The sequence below is a fragment of the Blennius ocellaris genome, assembly GCF_963422515.1.
Source record: "Blennius ocellaris genome assembly, chromosome: 7".
Lineage (NCBI taxonomy): Eukaryota > Metazoa > Chordata > Actinopteri > Blenniiformes > Blenniidae > Blennius > Blennius ocellaris.
In genome coordinates, this window is record NC_137656.1 from 1,418,939 (window position 1) to 1,446,698 (window position 27,760).

A 27,760-nucleotide genomic window follows, 5' to 3' on the forward strand; every position below is an offset into this window, starting at 1 on the left:
TTAACAGGTTCATGCTAATGAGGCTGAAATCAGCTGAAAAGATCCAGTTTGAATAAAGTTTGATTCATTCAAATGCGCCAAAATGGCGCTTTGACGTTAACACTACCTGATGTTACTTCAATTTAAAGAGAGGATTAAAAAAAAAAAAAAAAAAACTTCACCACGCTGAAACAGCTGCTTTCTCTCTTCTGTTTTCTAATGCAGCACCTTTAAATAAAATAATAATGCACATCTTTTTCAATCCATCATTGTATTTTACACATGCAATTCCTCAGAAACCATCATTATCATTAGCAGTAGCATTGCTAAACACTGAACGATGTGATACTTCAACTGCAGTTTCACGTGAATTTCTTTTTCCGATTTTGTAATATCACACAAATAAGAGGATGAATAAATTAAATTGAACATAATGTCTACTCCCGACTTGTTTGATTTGAATCCTTCGACATTGTGAGAGAGACGTACGAAAAAAACAAACAAATAAATAAATAAATAAAAACTGATGACACAGTGCAGCTTGATGACCTGCTGGCAACGGACCATGTGGGGAAGGCAGAAAAGGATTGTGGGAAAGAGGCTGGGCAAATTTGCCTGTGCGCGCGTGCGCGTGTGTGTGTGTGTGTGTGTGTGTGTGTATGTGTGTGTGTGTGTGTGTGTGGCCTCATCCCAACTGCTGAAACTGGGCAGACTGGGGGTTTAAATATTAACAAGACACACATGGCCTTCCTCTTCTGCTGCCTCCCTTGATGGAAAGCAACAGCAGCTCTCTTCACCAAGACAAACATGTCCTGGGCCAGACATGCTGCAGGGGGTTTACATTTTAATGCCTTTGTTGGTTTTCCAAAATATGCTTCCATCTCACACTGGATGGGATCCCTCCAGGTCCACAAAGCCAGGTGACGTCTACTGTTTGAGGGGTGGTGTGGTAGTGGGAGGGAGGGTGGGGGTGGGGAGTGTAGGGGGGGGTGGCCTTATTAGATCTCAATAGAAGGCAGCAACACACAGAAAGAGGATGGCGCCATCTGTAAGCCCCTCTCTCTCTCTCTCTCTCTCTCTCTCTCTCTCTCTCTCTCTCTCTCTCAGCCCCGCATGATGATCTGCTGTGGATCGTTTTAAGTGGTTAACAGGGTGAGGCTTACCTCCCCGACGGGGCCGAACCTGGGGGGAGGGGGGGGGTTCTAATGACTCCCCAGTCCGGGACTAAACTTAAAAAAAAAAAAAGGCGAGAGGAAAAATGCTAAACAGACTCCGTTAGCATGAATTCAGCAGAGACGGATCAATTGAAATCAATTAGTCGGATCCAACCGTCGCTTTTTCGGGATGAAAAGTGAAATTTCGACATTCCCGGCCCACAAACTTCAACAGACGCATTTTTGAGTTAATTGAGGGGCGAAATTATATATATTTCAGGTTTTTTTTATTCAAATTGTGTCAAATGTCTCGGCTGGTAAGACGATTTATGGCCTTGGAGTTTTTAATTCTCAACTCTGGGTGAAGAGTCGACCCTCTGGCGGGACACACGCTAATTAAATAAAAGAAATCGACTTAAAAATGTTTAAAAGGCCGTTTAAGCTGGGTTTTCTTTTCAAATATGGAGTTGCTCTGCAAAAAGTAAAATCTAGGCAAGATATGATTTCTTAAATTAAGTGAAAAATTACTTGTTTTTGACTAATAAGTCATTTTGCTTAAAACAAGATTATTATTCTAGTTTTAAGATGATTGTTACTTTATTTTCTTAGTAGCTAGAATGCTATATATGCCCCATATAGGCAAAATTGAGGTGCATATATGTGAATATACAGGCCATATAGGTCTCCTGTACTGCTTCTTTATTTCCACATATATATAGCCTATATATCTCACTTTGGCAACTGTCATACATTATCAAGGTAATAACTAAGAACTAACTAAAAAACAATTATGCAAGAACCATATATGCACCTATATAGGTACCTGTCTGCACGTATATGTGTACATATATGTGCATTTATGTACACATAATATAGGAAATTTTATATATGTCACATATATTAAAAACCTAAAACATATATATTTATATAGGTTCTTTCCATGTGGGGTGATGAAACATGAAACAGCTGTTTGATATTTCGTAATCACCCGGTTGGGGGTTTGAAATGAGTCCTGCACAAACGGATAAGTTCCAGAACAATGTCACTCACCACTTTGCAGCAGAGGGGCCAGAACCACCACATGAGGGCCAGAGCCAGCAGGACCAGGAGCACCAGGAAGACCAGGGCCACCACCAGGCCGTTGGACTGCGGGAGGAAACCACCAGAGAGTGTGACGGCAGCTCTTTGACGTCTCACCGCCACGACATCAGAAAATCCAAAATCAGAATTTCGGCAGCTTGAAACAAAGAGGGAGACGACGGGAGACGTACGCATGTGGAGGCGGTGATGGTGTAGGAGCTGGAGATGAAGGACTTCCCGTGATTCAGGCTGATGAGGACGTCCATGGTCCTGCAAACAGAGACGGGGGGGTGGGGGGGGGGGGGGGGGGACCTTTACATGGCTGGACCCAGCAGACAGTACGACCCATGGACAGACCAGGACGGACTCTGCAGTGAAGGACCGTCACCATGTGCTAAAAGTGGCGGCCATCTTTCTTTTCTTTTTCTTTTAAATTATTATTATTAAAGGAAATTCACATTGAGCACAAACTGCACGTTTTTATCAAAACCTCTCTTACATGATTCCAAACGTGACGGGGAAAAAAAAAGGTCTAGAAATAGTTCAGTACATCTTTCAGGGGTAAAGACTTTTAATAAATAGAGCTACGCTCGGTAGAGCGCACGGCCTTCGCCAAACGCTACATTTCTTTGCGGAACCGAGTTAGCATCGCTAGCATGATAGCCGTTAGCTCACGTCGATTGTTGCCAACGAGCCAGGTCAGGTAGCTATATCGCTGCCGTCTCCATGGCAACAGACGCCGATCTCCTTTGATCTCCGTGAGGCGCCCGCTTTGTATGGGACATTTTTTTTTAGGGGTGATTTATTCGTAAACGGTTCGCCGTTAACGTCCTAAAATCTCATCGATTGGTCCTTGGATGGTAGAAAATCATCTCAGGAAAATTCATACGATTCGGGTGAGTAGTTTTTGAGAAACGTTGGTAAAATACATACAAACCAATAAATACATAAATAAACACACGAAGACGACATTTCCTTCTCGCCCAACTTTCACTGGCAAAGGTAAATATTAAAAATGAATGCAATTTTCTTGTGTGTTAATCTTTACAGTCCGTTGGTCAATCGCACTGTTAGATTGGAGATCAGCTTTATTTTGTTAGACCGACGCAACAAAAGCCAACTAATTCGTTGTTTTTCTGGTTTATTTGTCAATTGAAATCACATCAAAACTCTTGTATCAAACACTGAGTTGTAAATAACTAATGACAAAACCTCAGGGTGTTCATTTCCACGGCGCGCGAGCGTCGTTCTCAGCGTTGATCACGGCGTCATCGTCATCCTCGACTTTCCGCCGCTGCCATTGTGAGTCCGCGAGGAGTCAATGAGATTCTCTAAAACATCTTGTCCGGCTTTCAGCGGCAGAATTAAGAGCTAAAGCCGTGTTTTAACAAGCGACCGCCGCAGAATCTGTCCGGCGGCCAATTATAGGACGGCGCTCAGGAACGAGCACAACAGGTAGACGAGCGAGGGGGAAAAACGCTCTCATTACCCGCGGTAAAGTAGCCTGATGAGGGCTAAACAAAGCCGGGCGAACTCCCGTGACTTATTTAGACGGGAGAAAAAAAGGCGGCGGCCAAAATGGACGCAATTAAAAGCCTAATGATGAACGGCACCCCAATTTCCATATGTCCATTATGCACAATCCAATTACCGCAGGTTTAATGAGATTTCAGGATACGGACGGGATGAAACGCCTGAAATCCTCCCGACACAAAGAAAGAAAGAAAGAAAGGAGGAGAAAAAAAAGCAGGAGAAAGAAGTCGCTGAGTGGTATTGTGTTGTGTGAGGGGGCCAGCTGTGAGTGCAGGCAGTGGAGGGGAGGCCTGCTGGAAACCGCTGCTGTGGAATAATAACAAGAGCGCTCTCTTTGCTGTGGATTGCGCCTGAGGCGGCGCCTTGGGCCACTAATTCTCCTGTGGTTGTGAACAGATGAGCAACCACACCATGCGTCCATTACTATGCACCGTATTCTTTATATCCCAAACTGACTTGTTTGCACCTTATGTTATTTACCACACTAAATATTTATATATATAAAAAAAACACACAAAAAAAAACAGGAGGCACTTTTATGGAAGTAAAACTGTGCCATCAGATTCTGAATGCGAATTTCTCACTCGGAATTTTTTTTTTAACCATCGAAATCAGACTTTGAATTTAAAAAGCTGTCGAATTTCAAGTACGTATCTTTTTTTTTTTGCTTCTGATTTTTTTTCAACATCTGAAAATATTCAGTTGTGTAAAAATTCCACGTGTCTAAAAATCCAGCTGCAAAAAAAGTCAACCGTAAAAAAAATTCAGCTGTGAAAAATTCAGCTGCGAAAAAAATTCAACCGTAAAAAAAATTCAGCTGCGAAAAATTCAGCTGCGAAAAAAATTCAGCTGCGAAAAAAATTCAGCTGCGAAAAATTCAGCCGCAAAAAAAATTCAGCTGCGAAAAATTCAGCCGTGAAAAAAATTCAGCTGCGAAAAAAATTCAGCTGCAAAAAAGATTCAGCTGAATTTGTTTTTGCGGCTGAATTTTTTTTGCTGTTTTCTTTTAGACACATTGAATTTTTACACACTGAATATTTCCAGATGTTGAAAAAAAATCAGAAGCGAAGCAAAAAAAAAAGATACGTCCTTGAAATTCGACAGCTTTTAAAATTAAAAGTCTGATTTCGATGGTAAAAAAAATTCAGAGAATCGAACACAAAGACTTTAGTGCCGCTGAAGCGTCGCGTGTTGAAAATGTTTCACGTCGTCGCGTCTTTCCCTCCACCGGCCCTCGTTCTGTTTATCCTAATCTAAAGGACTGAATCTAATAAAAAAAAAAATTGAGTTGAACGGAAGGAGCCAGAATTCTTTTTTTCTCCGTAGATCTGAATAAGTGTTGTTTCCTGGATGTGATGTAGATTCGAGCGGCGGCGTGTTCAAGCCGAGTTGCTCCCCGGCCCTCGCGTGTTCACTAAGTGCAGGAGCGGAATGGGTGAAGGGAGAGGCTAATTTAACTGACACCCCCAATAAGATGATGACGGTGGGCAGGTTGTTAATCTGGCTGGAGGTGTGGACTCAGCCGTGTCAAGGCGGAGACGCACTGATGAACCCACGTCGTCCTTTTCTTTGACAACGCCGGACATTCTTCACGCCGACGCCCTCCTCCTCACATCTCCTGCTAATTAACCAAGTTACCGTTGAGCAAGCAGAATCTGCTTCGGCACGGAGGCATAAGACATACATCAGCCTCTGCTTTTCAGGCTCGTTACCAACAGGGTCACTGCTCTTTTTTTTTTCACGTGTAAAGAGCTACGAGGTGAGGAGAACCAGTGTAATACTTTCTTTCATTTTGGCGGAAAATATTTCCTAAAATATTAGATTAGCTCAGATTTTCAATGAGTTCACGTCTCGGAAAAGTCGGCCTGTTGCCGGAAAAAATTCTTAAAATTTTTTACATTTTCAACTGTACATCTTATTTCTCACTTCAAATGTTTTCAGAAATAAATATCTCTGAACTGTTTCAGTAATAAAAGAGGAAGTTTGTATCCGAGCCGCCATGTTGCTCCGGTTTGACAGGAGCCGACAGCTTTGAGTGGTGCGTTCAGGTGCATCACGTAACTCCGCCCTCCGACACGTAAACGAGCTGTGGGGCTCATATCGTAGTGATGCTACATGCTAAACACGACTAAAACGCGACTGATGTGGTCATTAGCGACATCCCAACTAGATTTCTTGGGCCGGATGGCGCTCCACACACAAAATGACGTCATTTTATTAAGCGAGACCTCAGCTCTCCAGGTTTTGTGTTGTCGGCCACTTGTTTTATAAAGTCTGAAGTCAACAGCTCAGAGTGAAGAGCAGGAGAAACATTTCTCCACGGGGGGGTAGGGGGGCTTCGCTCATGTCTAAAGCTGAGCCAGTAGCTAGCTGGTTGAGTTGGTTCATCTGGTCTCCCGGTCGCCTCCCGTAGACCTCATTCACGACTACATCATATCCCACCGCGCACAAAGGGATCGTCTGCGGTATGGGTGCAGAAGACGTGTGGCTAAAATTACAGGCGATTTTGCAAACGCCCTCGATGAAAGATGAAAGTTTTGAGGGTCTACTGCGATATACATATGTACATACAGTATATATTGTTGTGGCTTTTTAAAGAAGAGTCGAAACGAGTCGCACGACGCTCTTGTGAGACTGTATTTACACACACATAACATGGCGGCGAGTACCACAGGGTATCCCACTATGCACCGTGGTGGAATTTCGTAAACGTCACGGTGAACATCGTCTATTTCCGGTCCGCCAGACTTCAACATCGTGGGGGATTAAAAGCACTTGAAGATTCTGAGGATAGAGAAGTTCTACGATCCATACCTGGCAGCTCTACGCTGAGAAAGTCCGTCGGAACGTGAACCCGCTGTGACGCTGACGTTTGGTGAAACGATACAGCTGCGGCGGCCGACAATGGCGGCGCTAATGGGCCTCAAACTATCCCTTAAAGATGTCAGAATTGAGGAGGCTGAATAATTCACCGAGGAGCATATGTGGCTCCTGTCAGCGAGCATCCAGGAGCCATCAGTCTGCAGAAGTTCTGAGAGGACGGGGGGGGGGGGGGGGGGGATCGCAAAGTGACGGGAGGGAGACGACCTCCCGAAGCCTGGGGACCGCCGGAAGAAGTTTCACTCCAAAGTGAGACATCCAGCATTCATGAGAGAGGATATGAAAACATCTGATCGGTGCACGGCAGTGGAAGAGAGCCGGGGATTCGTCGACCTCCGCCGCACATCTCATATCCCCGACACCGGCGCTCTGCCATTAGACACAATCTCTTGATTGCCATAAAGCGCTGGGAGATCTGCACGCTTTAAGAAATGCACCGGTAGACATCTTTTTTTAATTTGCCTAAGTGACACCGCCACTGTAGAGGGGGGGGGGGGGGATCTCTGGTGAGTTTTACATCAGTGCCGAATGGCGTGGGCGACCGCCACGTCTGACACTCGCCGTCAATCTGGAAATGAGTTCTAGGTTTTTGAGAACAGCATCTGCTCACAAGTAGACATCCTGTTTGGGGGGGACTGGATTATTTATCATGCGCTCGGCGCCCTTTAAACTAAAAAGGAAGTGGCGAAGGAGGACCTCGTGTTCTACCGTCATAGGAACTTGGTACCACTGACATCACTGGATTCATCAGTTATTATCGTTATTTGAAGATCCGCCGCCATTTAACGGGTTCGCCGAACGATAGATCTGGAGCATCGCGGAGCCGATACTGTGAACGGGAGGGACGTCCACCCTGGACAGGACACCGGTACATCGCAGGGTCAACACTCGGGACACGCTTAAAGTCTTTTCATACACGAGCGGCACGCTTACGAATGTATTGTGAATAAAGTACTGTAGAAATGGACGTCATATGAACGTTCAAACAAGACCTCTGGATGACTTGACCAAATGAAAAAAAAACCCCAAAAAACAACAAACGAAAACACGTATATATGAGAAGCTTAAAAATGTACTGTGACGAGAGCTACATCGATTCATTCACTTTTTTTAAGCTTGTCTTATATAAGTGACATGTTTACAAAACTACCGCCGGGATCGATGTACTCGAGAGTGAGCTGTTGGTCCAGTGTATCAGAGTCTGTCAGGAAAGAGGTTTGGGTTCGAGTCCAGGTATGGTACGTTTTCAAATTTTTTTTAAATTTAATTTCGTGAAGTCACCCAGAGGTCTTGTCTGGACGTTCACATGCCACAAAGCATTGTGGGAATGATGCCCTGATGGGACGACAATCAAACAAAGAGTGACCATGTTGCCTGTAGCTTTAAAATTGGGACGAACAATGTAAAGCTCTTCTGTTGGCCTGCTGGAGCAGATGCAGCGACCCCCTCCTCCCACCCCCCCTCCAAGCAGCGCCGGGACAGCCCCCCTTTAATTATTAACAAACAATTAGCATTAGCCGCCGTACCTGACGACTCCCCTCCCAGATATGTCCCGCTCTCCGCCGGTGTTGTGAAAACACCAGGTGAGGACATGCTGCTGAAAAAAAAAGCACAGCCACTTAACCTCCTGGTCGGCTCTCTTAATGGGAATACGTGGGTGGGGGGGGGGGCGGGGGGGCCTCAGCAGATGCCAGTGTGTCAAGACTGATGCCACAGCTGTCCACGCAGATGATGCTTCCTCTGTGAGTGCTCGCACACAGCTGGTTGACCAACTGAGGACACTGTGGCTCCTGGACACCGAGGCTGAATGTGAAGCCGTGTGCTCCGGGTCCCCGCAGGGCCGGGGAGCTGCAGCTGAACTGCACGGAACATACACGCTCTCCAAACCATCCACATTCACGAGTTCCTGAATTTCAAAGCAATGTTTGCTGAGGAGGAGGAGGAGGAGGAGGAGGGAGGAGGAAGGCCCCATGTGGAACAGGAACATGGTTCGAAGGGGGACGGACGGCGGAGCAAATGTGCAATGAAATGGCAGTTGTTGTTCGGCTGAGTAGAGCCGTGTTACAGGGGCACCCTGAGTGCCGGCAGCGGTGATGGAGCAGAAGGGGACAGATGGACGGGAATGGAAGTTTCCGGGCTCCAGAGTTCCACGCAGGTGGTCTGGGGTGCGGGGGATTGTCGCTGGATGGTGAATTATTCAAACGGGAAGTGTGGAAAAGGGAACGGCTGCATCTGTCGCGCATCCTTTTTAAAGCCCCTCCAGCAGATGTGTTTACTCACCATCCGTACCAGCTAACTACTTAATGGGTCACCGTCAGCAGCCAAGAGTTAATTAGGCGGGCTTTTTTTCCCCGCAAATGGCAGAGCACGTAGCGTCGGCGTCGGCCCCGGGGTCCCCGCGAGGCCATCGGGCGGCTTCGCAGACGCGGTTGCTCAAGTCGATTCTGCCCGTACCCTTGACGAGGCGAGTCGTGAGACACGAGATCTCGTTCGGCTCTCGTGGCTCTTGATCAACAGACGGCGCGACGGGAAAGGCTGAAAAAACGGGACTTTCCCCCGCAACTTGAGCTGAAGATAGCACGGCTAGCGACGTGTGCTGCCTGTAGTGGAGAGTCTGTACACTCTAAATTGGGAGTAAATTCTAACGGCTTTCAATGAGGAGAATCAAATTCAGCCTGAATGTGTAAAAAGAGGTAGGAAAAAGGGGAATTAATCAAAGTTATGTCATGAAATCTGAGGTTTCACTTCATTTTTTCCAGCAGTACTGAGCATCTTTTAACAGATTTGTTCAACAGAGACGTATCATGATGGTTTGGTGCTACTAGATCTGCTATCTAGGCCGAGATTCTAGCTTCACATTTCATGACGAACAAGGAAATTCTATTTCGTTTGGAACTTTTCGTATCCGTCCATCTTGGATAAATCTCTGTTCATTCGCACGATAAAAACGGCTTCCGGTCTGAACATTTCTAATCATGACATTCCTGCACACGCACACTTGTAGCTGCAGTTTTTATTCTGCAATTAACTTCTTCGACTAGATACACATTTACAATATAGATTGTTGTCGTTCACGTGAAAACGATAGCAGGGACTGTCCTAAGCGCGCGGCTAACTCCGCTCCAGAGCGCACAGCTAATATTTCGGGTAGTGGTTCATCTGTGTGTGTCCCCGGCTCAGTGACGTTGCTAGCTGACCTAGCGAGTTAGCATCGATATGAGCTAACGGCTAACGTGCTAGCGACGCTGACTCGCCTCTGCGCTCCAGCGAGCGTGGCTGCGGCCGTCTCTGTTTTGAAATCGCCCGTGATTGAGTCAGATGTTTCGAGACGATCAGCTCGGCATTAAACAGATCAAAAACAGAGATAAACACATGATTGTGGCTCTGAAACAAATATTAAAAAAAACACCCCGGTATTATGAGCAGATTGGTTTCTAAAGATGAAGGGATGAGCGGAGGTGAGCTCAGGTTGATTGTATGAAACACAATCTCCTTCACATCTAATAATCACGACCTGATTGGATTGTGCTCAGCAAGGACATTAAAATCTGTTGTTCCATGCAGGGCGTTTGAGTCTGTTGTGATTTGGGATTATAAAAGCCGCTGCAGGAGTCTAACAATAGCAACGCGGCCTCGGAAACCAGCGTATTTACACTGCTTCCTTTTCAGCCAGAGTTTTGTCGACAGTGTTTTTCTATCTGCGCTCTTTGCAGAGTCTTTACACTCCCGTTTCAACATACAGATGATTTATAGACTCAAGCGTCGCTTATTTGCACAAAAGAAAAAAAAAAAAAAGAAAAGAAAAAACCCTCTTTCTCGATGCAGAAGCGATGTTTCTGTTCGCCTCGACGCAGAAAAACCCCCGAGACGCAATCTCTTTACATGTTTAACTGAAATTCCATACATCTCCCGTTGTCACCCAGCCAGAATCCAGAATCTAGTACAGACTCGTCATCCTCCAATGACGTCGCTCTGCACAATACTGCCTTCTGCTTTGCAAACACTGCCGACGCTTCACACGCAATGATGTTACACACGATAAAAATTGCGTTTGTGATTCAAGACAAGGAGTTTCAAGTTCATTTCAGCTCTTATTGTTCTTGACAGAAGTCAAAGTGTTTTGTTTTTTTTCCCTCCAAGGCAACAATTAAAATGAAAGTTGTGGGTTTTTTTTTTTTTAGAAAGCAGAATAGGATAATAAGGTAATGAGCTCTGCGGACAGGACGGAAGGTGTTTCTGATGTTTTTCCGGCCGGTCCAACGCCACACCGTTTTACTGACATTCATTTTTGGAGGCCCGGGTGAGTACCAGGGGCACGCCCCCCTCTACCCACTTTTTAGAAAGCAGAAGAGGATAATAAGGTAGTGAGCTCTGCGGCCTGGACGGAAGGTGTTTCAAACATTTTTCGGCCTGTCTGACGCTACGCCGTTTTACTTACATCCATTTTTGGAGGCCGGGGTGAGTACCAGGGGCACGCCCCCCTCTACCCACTTTTTAGAAAGTAGAAGACGATAATAAGGCAATGAGTACATCTCTTTTACCTATCTCCACTGTGTGTATATTAATCCTGGCAATTTACTCTTTTTTTAGAGGATTTTTCTTTTTTACTGGATTGTTTTATTTTTTTTATTTTTACATATTCAATTTTTTGTGGTCTTTTTTGGCTCTTGTTTAGATTTTTACATATGTTTACATATTTTAATTCCTTAACTTTATAAGTTCTGCACCTTTTTACCTTGAGCTGTTGTAAGTTTGTGTTTCCCCCTGGGGAGGACTAAAGCTCTCTACTCTACTCTAATGAGCTCTGCGGACTGGACGGAAGGCGTTTCCGATGTTTTTCCGGCCGGTCCGACGCCACGCCGTTGTACTTACTGCCCGACGTGCTGCAGCTGGGGGGCGGGGCACAGCAGGTAGTCGTTACGCACGCTGCTCGGCTTGTGATCTGAAACAAGGAGAACAAGTGGATGAAGTGTTAGTTTCCATCGCCGCTCTGTGTGTTTGTGATCCGACGTTCGTCACTGGGAACCGGAGCCGAGCTGCAAAACTGCTTCATTCAGCTCGTGACTCAGATTCCTGCTTTTTTTGGTTTTTGTTTCCATTCAACGGTTAAAAAATTAGATCAAATTAAGCTGGATGTTGAGGGTAAATATTTTGAGTTTAAATTCAAAATAAAATGACGACACGCGTGTCTAAACATTGCTATAATAGCGTATTCATATTTGTATAATATTCGTATTTGTTTGTTTAAATGAAGCTTTAAAATAAAAAATACAAATAAACATGAATATAATTTATAATTTTTTTTTTTCCAAATAGTTTTTGTTTGACGCTGTGAAGTGAAACGGCAGAGAAAATGATTTAAATTCTAAATTCAGCCTAAAATCTGAGTTGGAGTTTCTGGTAAGGCAAGGCAAGGCAAGGCAAGGCAAGGCAAGGCAAGGCAAGGCAAGTTTATTTATAGAGCGCCGTTCAAACACAAGGCAATTCACAGTGCTTCACAAAGAAATTAAAGATAAAAGAAACACATCAAAGCTTCAGAAGAAATGAAAGAAATGTATTTTGACAAGTATAATAAACAAGGTAAGAGATTTAATACGATAAGTTAAATTTTTTTTTGTATTCAAGCCTGTGCAAATAAGAATGTTTTAAGTTAAAAGCAGTGAGCGTGTCGGCGGTCTTCAGGAAGCTTGTTCCACAGGCGAGGAACGTAGAACCTCGCCGGTGAAAATGTTCCATCAGCACTTCACAACCCAGGTCTTTTACTTTTTCACATTTCTGTCGTCAAACTTCACGTTCAGACGTGGAGGTCAGGCTCACGGCCCGGCGGGGCTTTATTTTTTATTTCTCCCGTTCGTATGCGTTGACGCCTCCGACCGATCGATAAGACGGGAGCATCTGCCTCACATATGCGGTGTGTGTGTGTGTGTGCGTGTGTGTGTGTATATGTGCGTGTGAGCAATGCTTGTCCATAATTATAAGGTGCCCCACTGTTAAAAAGGTCTGGACTGAACACATGCAGAAGCCAATGAGGGAATAAATAGCCCCAAGTGGGCGAATGTGAGACAGGCTAAACTGAGAAAGGACTAACAGGAAGACATCTGCTAATGGCCACTTCCTGATTGGGATGGAAGTATTTTTTTTTTTTTTTTTTTTTTTTAAAGAGGGAAGAAAAAAAAAAAATATGCTCAAGTATTTTAGTAACGCTGAGATGCTGAAAAAAAAAAAAAATCAAAAATAACTTGTCAGGATGGCAGCGCTGTCATTGGCAGTGGCTGATCCCGGATCCTCGGCCAAACCAGAGCTTTAAAAGACGGCGCGGCTCGAGGTGCCAAATCCCCGTTTATTACCGAGAGAAAAAATAAAAAATGTAAAAAAAAAAAAAAAAAAAGGATTTCTTAACAGAACAGACTGTGAGCTCAAAATAAGCCGGTTGACCTGCAGACAGAGCGTGAGGACGAGGTCCCGCCGGGACGCTTCCCGTCCTCCCCCAAGCGTCTCGCGGGACGTCCGACCACGCAACACGTTCCACGCAGGTTGGTTCCCCCCTCGGGGACTCGTCCTGAGTCGGAAGACGAGCGACTGGAAACAAACAGACCTCGGCGTGACGGAGGAGCGTTTATGTTGTTTATGTTGGCGACACGGCGGATCTGCAGCCTCGGAGCAGATGTAGCGCGTCAGCGGATCCTGCTCTGCTGCTCCAGTGTGTTTACGTTCCGCTTCAGGCTGGGAGGAACACATCTGGCACCGGGACATGCTGGACACGGTTCCTCCTCACACTGGGTTTAGACAAGGTTCCTCCTCACACTGGGTTTAGACAAGGTTCCTGTTCACACTGGGTTTAGACAAGGTTCCTCCTCACACTGGGTTTAGACAAGGTTCCTGTTCCCACTGGGTTTAGACAAGGTTCCTCCTCCTCACACTGGGTTTAGACAAGGTTCCTGTTCACACTGGGTTTAGACAAGGTTCCTGTTCACACTGGGTTTAGACAAGGTTCCTGTTCACACTGGGTTTAGACAAGGTTCCTCCTCACACTGGGTTTAGACAAGGTTCCTCCTCCTCACACTGGGTTTAGACAAGGTTCCTCCTCACACAAGGTTCCTGTTCCCACTGGGTTTAGACAAGGTTCCTCCTCCTCACACTGGGTTTAGACAAGGTTCCTGTTCACACTGGGTTTAGACAAGGTTCCTGTTCACACTGGGTTTAGACAAGGTTCCTGTTCACACTGGGTTTAGACAAGGTTCCTCCTCACACTGGGTTTAGACAAGGTTCCTCCTCCTCACACTGGGTTTAGACAAGGTTCCTCCTCACACTGGGTTTAGACAAGGTTCCTCCTCCTCACACTGGGTTTAGACAAGGTTCCTCCTCACACAAGGTTCCTGTTCCCACTGGGTTTAGACAAGGTTCCTGTTCACACTGGGTTTAGACAAGGTTCCTCCTCACACTGGGTTTAGACAAGGTTCCTCCTCCTCACACTGGGTTTAGACAAGGTTCCTCCTCACACTGGGTTTAGACAAGGTTCCTCCTCCTCACACTGGGTTTAGACAAGGTTCCTCCTCACACAAGGTTCCTGTTCCCACTGGGTTTAGACAAGGTTCCTCCTCCTCACACTGGGTTTAGACAAGGTTCCTGTTCCCACTGGGTTTAGACAAGGTTCCTGTTCACACTGGGTTTAGACAAGGTTCCTGTTCACACTGGGTTTAGACAAGGTTCCTCCTCACACTGGGTTTAGACAAGGTTCCTCCTCCTCACACTGGGTTTAGACAAGGTTCCTGTTCACACTGGGTTTAGACAAGGTTCCTGTTCACACTGGGTTTAGACAAGGTTCCTGTTCACACTGGGTTTAGACAAGGTTCCTCCTCACACTGGGTTTAGACAAGGTTCCTCCTCCTCACACTGGGTTTAGACAAGGTTCCTCCTCACACTGGGTTTAGACAAGGTTCCTCCTCCTCACACTGGGTTTAGACAAGGTTCCTCCTCACACAAGGTTCCTGTTCCCACTGGGTTTAGACAAGGTTCCTCCTCCTCACACTGGGTTTAGACAAGGTTCCTGTTCACACTGGGTTTAGACAAGGTTCCTGTTCACACTGGGTTTAGACAAGGTTCCTGTTCACACTGGGTTTAGACAAGGTTCCTCCTCCTCACACTGGGTTTAGACAAGGTTCCTCCTCACACTGGGTTTAGACAAGGTTCCTCCTCACACTGGGTTTAGACAAGGTTCCTCCTCACACTGGGTTTAGACAAGGTTCCTCCTCCTCACACTGGGTTTAGACAAGGTTCCTGTTCACACTGGGTTTAGACAAGGTTCCTGTTCACACTGGGTTTAGACAAGGTTCCTGTTCACACTGGGTTTAGACAAGGTTCCTGTTCCCACTGGGTTTAGACAAGGTTCCTCCTCCTCACACTGGGTTTAGACAAGGTTCCTGTTCACACTGGGTTTAGACAAGGTTCCTCCTCACACTGGGTTTAGACAAGGTTCCTCCTCCTCACACTGGGTTTAGACAAGGTTCCTCCTCACACTGGGTTTAGACAAGGTTCCTCCTCCTCACACTGGGTTTAGACAAGGTTCCTCCTCACACAAGGTTCCTGTTCCCACTGGGTTTAGACAAGGTTCCTCCTCCTCACACTGGGTTTAGACAAGGTTCCTGTTCCCACTGGGTTTAGACAAGGTTCCTGTTCACACTGGGTTTAGACAAGGTTCCTGTTCACACTGGGTTTAGACAAGGTTCCTCCTCACACTGGGTTTAGACAAGGTTCCTGTTCACACTGGGTTTAGACAAGGTTCCTGTTCACACTGGGTTTAGACAAGGTTCCTGTTCACACTGGGTTTAGACAAGGTTCCTCCTCACACTGGGTTTAGACAAGGTTCCTCCTCCTCACACTGGGTTTAGACAAGGTTCCTCCTCACACTGGGTTTAGACAAGGTTCCTCCTCCTCACACTGGGTTTAGACAAGGTTCCTCCTCACACAAGGTTCCTGTTCCCACTGGGTTTAGACAAGGTTCCTCCTCCTCACACTGGGTTTAGACAAGGTTCCTGTTCCCACTGGGTTTAGACAAGGTTCCTGTTCACACTGGGTTTAGACAAGGTTCCTGTTCACACTGGGTTTAGACAAGGTTCCTCCTCACACTGGGTTTAGACAAGGTTCCTGTTCACACTGGGTTTAGACAAGGTTCCTGTTCACACTGGGTTTAGACAAGGTTCCTGTTCACACTGGGTTTAGACAAGGTTCCTCCTCACACTGGGTTTAGACAAGGTTCCTCCTCCTCACACTGGGTTTAGACAAGGTTCCTCCTCACACTGGGTTTAGACAAGGTTCCTCCTCCTCACACTGGGTTTAGACAAGGTTCCTCCTCACACAAGGTTCCTGTTCCCACTGGGTTTAGACAAGGTTCCTCCTCCTCACACTGGGTTTAGACAAGGTTCCTCCTCACACTGGGTTTACACAAGGTTCCTCCTCCTCACACTGGGTTTAGACAAGGTTCCTCCTCACACTGGGTTTACACAAGGTTCCTGTTCACACTGGGTTTAGACAAGGTTCCTCCTCACACTGGGTTTAGACAAGGTTCCTCCTCCTCACACTGGGTTTAGACAAGGTTCCTCCTCACACAAGGTTCCTGTTGAGAGCAGCAGCACAAGGTTTTACAGCCACACCAGCAGGGGATCCAGTCAGAGACTGTTTGCAGGACAGAGAGTGGAGGTGTGGAACCAGTGAGGAACCAGTGTGGAACCAGAATGGAATGAGAGTGGACCAGTGAGGAACCAGTGAGGAACCAAATAAGGAAAAGTGAGGAACCAGTGAGGAACCAGTGTGGAACCAGAATGGAATGAGAGTGGACCAGTGAGGAACCAGTGAGGAACCAGTGAGGAACCAGTGTGGAACCAGTGTGGAACCAGAGTGGAACCAGTGTGGAGCCAGTGTGGAAATAGAGTGGAACCAAAGAAGAGAAAGTGTGGACCCAATGTGGAACCAGTGTGGAAATAGAGTGGAACCAGAGTGGAACCACTGAGGAACCAGAGTGGAACCACTGAGGAACCAAAGAAGTAAAAGTGTGGAGCCAATGAGGAACCAATGTGGAACCAGAGTGGAACCAGTGAGGAACCAGTGTGGAAATAGAGTGGAACCAATGAGGAACCAGAGTGTAACCAGTGAGGAACCAGAATGGAATGAGAGTGGACCAGTGAGGAACCAGTGAGGAAATAGAGTGGAACCAGTGGGGAACCAGTAAGGAACCAATGTGGAACCAGTGGGGAACCAGTGTGGAACCAGTGTGGAACCAGTCGGGGCTTTTGCACCATAAAGAATCAGGTTCTAGTTCTGGTCCAGGTTCTGGTGTCACTGGACTCCGTCGACGTCCATCTTGGAAAAAGGAGCATTGCAGAACACAGACGGAACCTGGTGAGACCCTGGAGAACCAGCTGGAACCCGCTGAAGTGTTCATGAAATCTAATCTATTGATCGGTGATCTTCTATCACAGACTTTTTTCCTTTTCTTTTTTCTTCAGCTACGATTTTGTTCTCATATATTTCAGTTTAACTCCATATTCGTTAATTTAACTATAAAAAAGTGCAAATAAGATCTGGTGTTACATTAAACTAGCTAATGTTCCTATGTTTTGCATATTTCCTATGTTATCTACTGTTTTTCTTTTGTGACTTGAGTTGAATTATGTAATATTGGTTTATTTTCAGGTGTAAATATTGCCGACACGTCATTTAATTTTCTTTTTCTATTCTTGCCTTTATTGTGCACATATTTTATTTTGTATATATCTCTGTATTGTTTCAGTTACGTGCCGTTAATTAGAAGTACGTCTTCTTCCGCCAGGTACAAAACAATACCAGGTTTTTTTCCCTCAAGCGAACAGGACGACATGACATTTTTAACCCGCCGTTGTCCTTGAGCAAGGCCTTTTTGTTGACGGGCGAAACCGTCAACCCGCGGATGTAAAGCTGACGAGGGTCTTACTGAAGGTCTGCTGGTCCACGATGAAGCTGCACACGACGCCCTCGTTACTGCGGCCCACCGAGAAACCGTTTCCCCTCAACACGATGTCGAAGGTCTCTGGGGAGCAAAAACACACATGAGGAGGAGGAGGAGGAGGAGGAGGAGGAGGAGGTGGAAGAGGAGGGGGAGGAGGTGGAAGAGGAGGGGGAAGAGGAAGAGGAAGAGGAGTAGGGGAGGAGGAGGAGGAGGAGGAGGAGGAGGGGGAGGAGGAAGAGGAGGGAGGAAGAGGAGAAGAAGAGGAGCGGTAGGAAGAGGAGGAGGAAGAGGAAGAGGAGGAGTAGGGGAGGAGGAGGAGGAGGAGGAAGAAGTGGGGGAGGAGGTGGAAGAGGAGGAGGAGGTGGAAGAGGAAGAGGAGTAGGGAAGGAGGAGGAGGAGGAGGGGGAGGAGGAAGAGGAGGGAGGAAGAGGAGGAAGAAGAGGAGCGGTAGGAAGAGGAGGAGGAGGAGGAGGGGGAAGAGGAAGAGGAGGAGTAGGGGAGGAGGAGGAGGAGAAGGGGGAGGAGGAAGAGGAGGGAGGAGGAAGAGGAGGAAGAAGAGGAGCGGTAGGAAGAGGAGGAGGAGGAGGAAGGGGAAGAGGAAGAGGAGGAGTAGGGGAGGAGGAGGAGGAGGAGGGAAGGAGGAAGAGGAGGGGGAGAAGGAGGAGGAGGAGGAGGAGGAAGAGGAGGAGGAGTAGAAGGAGGAGGAAGAGGGGGAGGAGGAGGAGGAGGAGGAGGGGGAGGAGGAAGAGGAGGGAGGAGGGAGGAGGAAGAGGAAGGAGGAAGAGGAGGAAGAAGAGGAGCCGTAGAAAGAGGAGGAGGAGGAGGGGGAAGAGGAAGAGGAGGAGTAGGGGAGGAGGAGGAGGAGGAGGAGGAGGAGGAGGGAAGGAGGAGAAGGAGGAGGAGGAAGAGGAGTAGAAGGAGGAGGAAGAGGGGGAGGAGGAGGAGGAGGGGGAGGAAGAGGAGGAAGAGGGGGAGGGGGAAGAGGAGGAGGAGGAAGAAGAGGAGGGGGAGAAGGAGGAGGAGGAGTAGAAGGAGGAGGAGGGGGGAGGAGGAAGAACAGGAGGAGGAAGATGAGGAGGAGGAGGAGGAAGAGGAACAGGAGGAGTAGGAGGAGGAGGATGAGGAGGAGGAGGAACAGGAACAGGAGGAGTAGGAGGAGGAGAAGGTTGTAGTTTTTCCATAATGGTGAACTTCTGAAGTGAACACTCACCGTTCACACACACGCTGGACGGCTCCACACTCAGGATCTCAGTGCAGGACCGCTTCAAGATCTGCAGGAGGAGGAAGGGGAGGAAGGAGTGGGGGGGGGAGAAAGGGGGGGTTGAGGGTGGAGGGGGGGAGGAGGAGACGGAAGTGGAAACGAGAGTGTGATTGTGTGCGGATAAACACGTCAAGTCGGGCCCGTGATCGTCTCTGTCAGGTTCGTTAGAAAAAAAAGAAAAGCGGTGTTCAGGTGTTCCACCTGAGCAGGAGACGCTGCAGGACGGAGCCCGAACGCCGTCACCGGGAAATTATGCAACACTTATCTGCTCCTCCGAGGCTCCATTAGGAAGCGCCGGCATTATCATATAAAGAGGTGCGGGACTGTCACCCCCCCCCCTCCCCCCCCTCCTCCCCCTCCCCCCCCCACACCGCTTACGATTCAATAAATCAAACAAAAGCCCCCAAACAAGCGGCGGTAAAGAGAAGCATATTAGCGGCAATACTTTCATTAGACGGGCGGCGGGGGGGGGGACTTTGGGCGTGAGACGCTATTGAAGACGATGGTTTTGACGAGGGGCCGTGAGTGAGGAGGAAGGCTGGAGGTGACAGCTGGAAGGAAAAAGATCTGCTCCTCCTCCTCCACCCCCCCCCCCCAATCTGATTACTGCCGGGGCCAAAAAAACAAAACAAAAACAAAAAAAAAGGGAAACGCTTGTTTTTGTGCTGAAGGAGGAGGGACGACTCTGATTTTCCATTCCAGAGGAGCTGCAGAGCCAACGGGTCACATGACGCCTCACACCGCAGCCTGCAGAGGAATATAGGTCAGCGACACACCAGGGCCACCGTCTCCTCCGAATTTAAAAGAAAAAAAAAAAAAAGAAGATATTTCAATCATTTCTCCAGACGAACCTTGTACGTAAACATCCTTGCGAGAAAGTTTACGGAACACGGAAAGCGTGTCGATAAGTTCCGTTTTCCAGTTTCTATACTGGAGCTATATTTTTATTTGACTTATTTATTTATTTTAGTGGGTCAGTAAGAAACCAGCTCGGCTCTTCCTGTTAAAACGGCATTAAAACACTGAATCTATTAAGAACAGAGGATTTTTAAAGAGGAACACACTCTGCTGGGCGAGGAAATGTTTAGAACATGACATCATCACTTGTTTTTCTCTGTCAATCTGAACTTCAGTGGGGATTTCACCGGTTCTGGTTCTGGTGTGAAACCAGATCTGTCCTCCAGTGTGTTTTCATCCTGAGAGATGCTCCTGGAAAAGCCGTCAGGAATGTTGGGATTACTAATCCGACAGGAATGTTCACCCCCCCCCGGGGTCATTCCGGGAGCGTCGAGACGCTTTTCAGCTTTAATGAGACGAGCGACACTTCGTTTGGGTTTTGATTTAGTTTTCCTGGAATTTCAATGAATTCTCCTGAAAAACTCAAAAAATAAATATATTGTGGCTTGTTTTGGGGTTTTGTTGTTGTTGTTTTTTAGGAAGTATAGCGCGTTTATATCTTGATCATTAAACTCGGAAAACTATTTATTTTAGGGCTGCAAATCATTTGTAATATTTATTATAATCGAGATGAAATATTCACATTATTAATTATTATTGTATTTTTTATTTTATTAATTTACTAATGTATTAATATTATTATTCTATTCATTTACTAATTTATCAATTTTATTATTCTATTAATTTACTAATTTACTAATTTATTCATTGTATTATTCTACTAATTTATAAATTTACAAATGTATTAATTTTATTATTCTATTCATTTACTACTTTTTTAATTTTATAATTCTATTAATGTATTAATTTACTAATATATTAATTTGCCAATTTATGACTTTATTAATGTATTTCTTAATTTGTTCATTCATTTATTTATTTATTTATTTATTTATACAAAAGCAAAATAAAATACAAATAAACAGTATTCTTGGGAAAAAACGTCCCATTTTGAACAAAAGGAGCAGAAAAGATTTACTCTTGTTATATCTGCCCCTTAATACCCTCGCAGTGTTCGACATTCTAAATATATACATATTTACTGATATTTTCAAAGCGTACTATTTACAGTATTTACAGTATGCACACACTCACACACACACACGAAAATTCCATTATTTTCACGTTTACCCCAATCAAACATCTCTAATATCTCCGTTTTGGTAAAAGCAGGTAAATAAGAGTTGGAAACACAATAATTAGAATAAAGCCGTTCTCGCGTGTGTTTTTTTAAATGTGAAATCCTCTGATTGTGTCTTTTCACTCGGAGGATTTCAAAAGGGAACAAACGGCTGCGGTTTCGACGGCGTGTCGTCGTTTGGCTCGCTGCTTCTGACAGCTTCTCTTAAACTGCTGGTCCGAGATGCTGGTCCGGCCCCAGGAGCTCCGGGGGGGGGGGGGGGGGGGGGGGGGCCCTCCTGGCTCCGGGGGGGGGGGGGGGCCCTCCTGGCTCCCGTCCACCTCACAACCTGCAGCCAATCAGGAGGCCAGGAAAACCTCCGGCTCCACTCGGGGGGGAAACTACAGCTAGAAAACCTCTGTCAGGAGAAGCACGGACATTTAATTCAGCTTCTTTTATTTTAATTATTATTATTATTGTATTCGCTGAATATTTTATTTAAAAATGTTTTTATTTAGTTTAAAATATTTTAAAGAAGCAACCTGGTGGCTTGTTGAAGCTCAAGTCAACTAGAGAACTTCTATTTGTTGTTTTCGTGGTTTTAGATCAACTGACTGATGGAAGTTTGGTGTTTGGAGAGTCGTCGTCTCTCTTTCATGATCCGAGACGCTTCTTTTTAGTTTTAACCAACGACTCCTCAGAAAAAACTATTTGAATAGAATAGAATAGAACTGAACAGAAGAGAAGAGAAGAGAAGAGGATAGAATAGAATTAAATAGAACAGAACAGAACAGAACAGAACAGGACAGAATAGAACAGAATAGAACTGAACAGAAGAGAAGAGAAGAGAAGAGCATAGAATAGAATTAAATAGAACTGAACAGAAGAGAAGAGAAGAGAAGAGCATAGAATAGAATTAAATAGAACTGAACAGAAGAGAAGAGAAGAGAAGAGCATAGAATAGAATTAAATAGAACTGAACAGAAGAGAAGAGAAGAGAAGAGCATAGAATAGAATTAAATAGAACTGAGCAGAAGAGAAGAGAAGAGCATAGAATAGAATTAAATAGAACTGAACAGAAGAGAAGAGAAGAGAAGAGAAGAGAAGAGAAGAGAAGAGCATAGAATAGAATTAAATAGAACTGAACAGAAGAGAAGAGAAGAGAAGAGCATAGAATAGAATTAAATAGAATAGAACAGAAGAGAAGATAATAGAACTGAACTGAACAAAACAGAATAGAATACAACAGAACAGAATAGAACTAAACAGAAGAGAAGAGAAGAGAAGAGAAGAGAAGAGAAGAGAAGAGAATAGAATGGAATAGAATGGAATAGAATAGAATACAACAGAACTGAAGAGAAGAGAACAGATGAGAATAGCATAGAATAGAATTAAATAGAGTAGAATAGAATAGAATACAACAGAACAGAACAGAACAGAATAGAATAGAGTATTTATTGTTATTGTAGAGGAACAACAAACTCCAGACAGAGCGCCTCAACATAAATACGGTTTAGTCTTGTTTCCTACATTCATCATGTTAAACATGAAATCACTGCTGTGTTAATAAATACGTGTATAAAGAATCAGAAGAAACATTTTCACCCTGGACTTTCCTCATTTCAAACAAACGACTTTATCCACCGTTCGCTTTCCATTTCACGCTGAAGAAAATAAAAAAAAAGTGTTTTCTGAACCTCAGAGTGACAGAAAACAAGATGTGGGTTTAACTTTGACTGGTTTTCCAAAAAAAAATTACAAAAAATTTTAAAAAGAAGAAAATAAAAGAAAAATCTAAAAACATCAGGAAACAAATTATGCAACAAACGTTGATTATATGAAATATCACACACCTGGGTTAAATGGGAAGACACACACACACACACACACACACACACACACACACACACACACACACACACACACACACACACACACACACACACACACACACACACACGCACACAAACTTACAGAGTTGATGATGCCTTTGAGAGCGTGGAAGCCATCTTTGACGGGAAACACATGGTCTTTAGTGTCCGCAATGTCAGCAAGCTGTTGGTACGGAGAGAAGGAGGGTAAACAGGCGAGCGAGCGGCTTGATTTCTCTTCTTTTTTTTTTTAAGAGCTTTCCTCTTTCCGACGCCGCTCCGTCTTTCTTTTCGCATCACGGGCAGGAGGAGACGCGGCAGATGGCGCGACTGTAGCAAACACTTTGCTAAAGTATTAAATAAATAAGTAACTAAATAAATACATTTGGAAAAGGAAAAAAAAAGAAAAAAATTGGGACAAACTGGGAGAAACTCTGCTTTGTTTTTGACTTAATAAGAGATTATTGCAGGGGACGGTAACCAATGGTTACGCGGAACGGGGCCACTCCGGATGAGAGACGGAGAGGAAAAGTGTAAAAGCGAAGCGGAGACACACTCGACGGCCGAGGCGTCGTATACACACTCTGAACATACACACATATTTCACTGGCGACATGTGTTACATGCTCTCGGTGTGTGTACACCGGATGTTTACATTGTTTTCCACCTTTAAGCGCTTATGAAGCCAATAATGTAATAATAATAATTACCCGGCGGTGTAATAAAACACCAATTTCCTCCAATGTTGTCATTAATATAATTATTAAGTAGATTATCCAGTTTAAACGATCCCTTGTGAGTGTAATACTTGGTGTATTAATGTACTAATAGATACTTAGGGACTGTATTTCCTGGAAATTGAAGTGAGGGAACAGCATCAATTCTTAGTTATTACATATTATAATTCATCATAATTATACGCTTTTGCTGTCGTCTTGGCTTTGGCCACAGATCATTTGAATATGAGTGTTGTGGAGACGCGTTTAATAAAACCTCACGGTGAGGATTTATTATGATCTGAAGATCAGAATAATCTGAAGCTGATCACATGTTTTTATTTGATTCGTCCTGCATTCGTTTTCTCTTTAAATCAAATCTGCTGAGTTAACTGAGACACAGTGAAAGCGACAAACATCGTCTTCACACAGTCACACCTGGAAAACATTTTTAAAAAAGGGAAAAAAAACTCATGTTAGGAACTTTGTGTGACGTCCCTCCGACTGGAAGCCGTTTTGAGTCTTTGTCTTTTAGAAGCGGTTGCTTGACGCGATTCTCTTTGATGCACTGATGCCGTTTTTGTTCACGAGATCCCTGCGACTGAAGGAGCCGCAGAGAAGAATGAGTGAAGAATGGAGGGCCGCCTCTCTCCTACCTGCTGCTCGTCAAAGTCCTTGACGCCCACGCAGTAAACCCGGGCGCCGAACCTCCGGGCTTCATCGGCCTGCAAACGTGTGATTGATGTTCAGAGAGGAACACAATACGACTGCGTGCAAACAGGAAGTCTGGGCAAATGCAGCTGCAGTTGAAAGTTACACACAGAAATGTACCAGATCGAGGAAAAGACGTCGGTAGAATGAAGTTCAATGTTGGTACACTGGAGTTACATGATGCTAAACGAGAGTTAAACGTTGGAGAATTGAGGTAAATGTTGGTTGAATTGAGATAAACGTTGGTTGAATTGAGATAAACGTTGGTTGAATTGAGATAAACGTTGTAGAATTGAGATAAACGTTGGTTGAATTGAGATAAACGTTGGTTGAATTGAGATAAACGTTGTAGAATTGAGATAAACGTTGGTTGAATTGAGATAAACGTTGGTTGAATTGAGATAAACGTTGGTTGAATTGAGATAAACGTTGTAGAATTGAGATAAACGTTGTAGAATTGAGTTAAACGTTGGTATACTTGAGGTAAACGTTGTAGAATTGAGGTAAACGTTGCAGAATTGAGGTAAACGTTGGTTGAATTGAGGTAAACGTTGGTTGAATTGAGGTAAATGTTGGTTGAATTGAGGTAAACGTTGGTTGAATTGAGGTAAACATTGGTTGAATTGAGATAAACGTTGTAGAACTGAGATAAACGTTGTAGAATTGAGGTAAATGTTGGTAGAATTGAGATAAACGTTGGTAGCATTGAGTTAAACGTTGTAGAATTGAGTTAAACGTTGGTAGAATTGAGGTAAATGTTGGTTGAATTGAGATAAACGTTGGTTGAATTGAGATAAACGTTGGTTGAATTGAGATAAACGTTGTAGAATTGAGATAAACGTTGTAGAATTGAGTTAAACGTTGGTATACTTGAGGTAAACGTTGTAGAATTGAGGTAAACGTTGCAGAATTGAGGTAAACGTTGGTTGAATTGAGGTAAACGTTGGTTGAATTGAGGTAAATGTTGGTTGAATTGAGGTAAACGTTGGTTGAATTGAGGTAAACGTTGGTTGAATTGAGATAAACGTTGTAGAACTGAGATAAACGTTGTAGAATTGAGGTAAATGTTGGTAGAATTGAGATAAACGTTGGTAGCATTGAGTTAAACGTTGTAGAATTGAGTTAAACGTTGGTAGAATTGAGGTAAATGTTGGTTGAATTGAGATAAACGTTGGTTGAATTGAGATAAACGTTGGTTGAATTGAGATAAACGTTGTAGAATTGAGATAAACGTTGTAGAATTGAGTTAAACGTTGGTATACTTGAGGTAAACGTTGCAGAATTGAGGTAAACGTTGGTTGAATTGAGGTAAACGTTGGTTGAATTGAGGTAAACGTTGGTTGAATTGAGGTAAACGTTGGTTGAATTGAGATAAACGTTGTAGAACTGAGATAAACGTTGTAGAATTGAGGTAAATGTTGGTAGAATTGAGATAAACGTTGGTAGCATTGAGTTAAACGTTGTAGAATTGAGTTAAACGTTGGTAGAATTGAGGTAAATGTTGGTTGAATTGAGGTAAACGTTGGTAGAATTGAGGTAAACGTTGGTAGAATTGAGATAAACGTTGGTAGAATTGAGGTAAACGTTGTAGAATTGAGGTAAACGTTGGTAGAATTGAGGTAAACGTTGGTTGAATTGAGGTAAACGTTGGTAGAATTGAGGTAAACGTTGTAGAATTGAGTTAAACGTTGGTAGAATTGAGGTAAACGTAGAATTGAGGAAAATGTTGGTTGAATTGAGGTAAACGTTGGTTGAATTGAGATAAACGTTGGTTGAATTGAGATAAACGTTGTAGAATTGAGATAAACGTTGTAGAATTGAGTTAAACGTTGTAGAATTGAGTTAAACGTTGTAGAATTGAGGAAAATGTTGGTTGAATTGAGATAAACGTTGTAGAATCGAGGTAAACGTTGTAGAATTGAGTTAAACGTTGGTAGAATTGAGGTAAATGTTGGTAGAATTGAGGTAAAGGTTGGTAGAATTGAGATAAACGTTGGTATGATTGAGTTAAACGTTGGTAGACTAGAGTTAATCGTTGTACCTCCTTCACGGTCAGCTCGTGAACGTAGACGTCCAGCTTGCCGTCGGTCAGAGCCAGGATGATGCTGGAGGACTTGACGGACTGTTCCTGGATCTGTAGCGACGCCTGTAGAGTCAGAACCAGGAGGAGGAGCCGTCAGGAGAACCAGGAGAACCCATCAGGAGAACAAGAAGAACCCGTCAGGAGAACCAGGCTCCGACCCGGCGGAGGAGATCCGATCTGACGGAAAACTGACCTTTTTAATTCCCTCGTGCATAAAAGTTTCCCCGGCTGGGTTCACGGCCCGCAGACGCTGCAGACCTTCTTCAATCTGAGACCTTGGAAATACACAAATCCATCATCATCATCATCATCATCATCATCATCATCATCATCATCACAGTCATCATCATCACACTGCAGTCCTCCATGTTTCCGGAGACGGATTCACATGGAGGACCAGTCCGCCGTGGACATTTAGCGTTTAGCATTTAGCGTTTAGCATTTAGCATTGGGTGTGTCGGTACCTGTCTCCGGTCAGCGGCAGGAGGACTTCGGCCGACGCCGAGAACACGATGAAGGACACCCTCATCCTGGGACTGTGGAGGAAGACGAAGAGTTCAGTCGCTCTCAAGTCAAGAGTCAAGTTTTTTACCCTTTTTACGATCAAATCAAGCAGATTTGCCGTTATTTCGATTAACTCTTTATTTGACCGGTGACAAACCAGCTTCTTGCCATATTTCGCTGTTTTATTGTGAAAAGCTCATTCACTTGACGACGAATCACAATCGGAAGATATTTTTTTCTAAATTTATGATTTTTTTTGTTTGTTTTTTTTAATTGCAAATAAATCACTTTTTCGGGTACAGACAGTGAAATGTTTATTATTTGTTTTAGTTTGTTTTCAATTGACAAAACATTTTAATCCCTATTCATCTGCTCGGCGTTGAAATTCTGCAGCGTTCAAACGGTTTCTCCTTTAAAGGGTTAAAAATAAGCAAAGCTGCATCAATAATTCAACAGAAGAGGCTTTTTTTTTTGGTTTTTTTTCTTCTTTTAATGCCGTACAATATTAGCAGATGACTTAAAGCAGCATCTGCGGGACTCAGGAAGTGATTAATCAGACAGGAAACATGTTGTGCTGGTGAGTCACGCCGCCGCGCTAATACTGTACACACTTACACCTGCGACTTCCTGACGGCGCTAAAACAATCAGACCCGCTCACATCCTGGACCCGCCGTCGCCCCCGGCAACACTCGGCAACACCCCCCCCTAATATCAACACATCCCTCCTTCGTTTTTCACCGTCGCAACTGGTCTGGAGTCAGTATTTAGGATTCAAGAGGTTCATACTAACAAGCTGATATTTCTGGTTACGTCCTATATGTCAGTGTTTTTCAACCTTTTTGAGCCAAGGAACATTTTTTTTCTTTGGAAAAATCTGGAGTTACACCACCACCACCCGAAAATGTTAAAATGTGAAACTCTGTAGCCTC

General features: G+C 44.6%; 1 protein-coding gene across 1 annotated transcript in view; it reads right to left on the reverse strand.

Moving 5' to 3' along the window:
• antxr2a (ANTXR cell adhesion molecule 2a) overlaps positions 1 to 27,760 on the reverse strand; it is a 75,354-nt gene that overhangs the window by 39,317 nt on the left and 8,277 nt on the right. Inside the window, exons 3-12 of the mRNA XM_080499076.1 lie at positions 26,791 to 26,862; positions 26,520 to 26,601; positions 26,285 to 26,389; positions 24,189 to 24,257; positions 22,920 to 23,000; positions 18,818 to 18,878; positions 17,593 to 17,688; positions 11,499 to 11,568; positions 2,405 to 2,483; positions 2,184 to 2,279 (exon numbers count right to left, since the gene is read on the reverse strand). Of these exons, the coding sequence (XP_080355202.1) occupies positions 2,184 to 2,279; positions 2,405 to 2,483; positions 11,499 to 11,568; positions 17,593 to 17,688; positions 18,818 to 18,878; positions 22,920 to 23,000; positions 24,189 to 24,257; positions 26,285 to 26,389; positions 26,520 to 26,601; positions 26,791 to 26,862 (811 nt within the window). The remainder of the gene's footprint in view (positions 1 to 2,183; positions 2,280 to 2,404; positions 2,484 to 11,498; positions 11,569 to 17,592; positions 17,689 to 18,817; positions 18,879 to 22,919; positions 23,001 to 24,188; positions 24,258 to 26,284; positions 26,390 to 26,519; positions 26,602 to 26,790; positions 26,863 to 27,760) is intronic.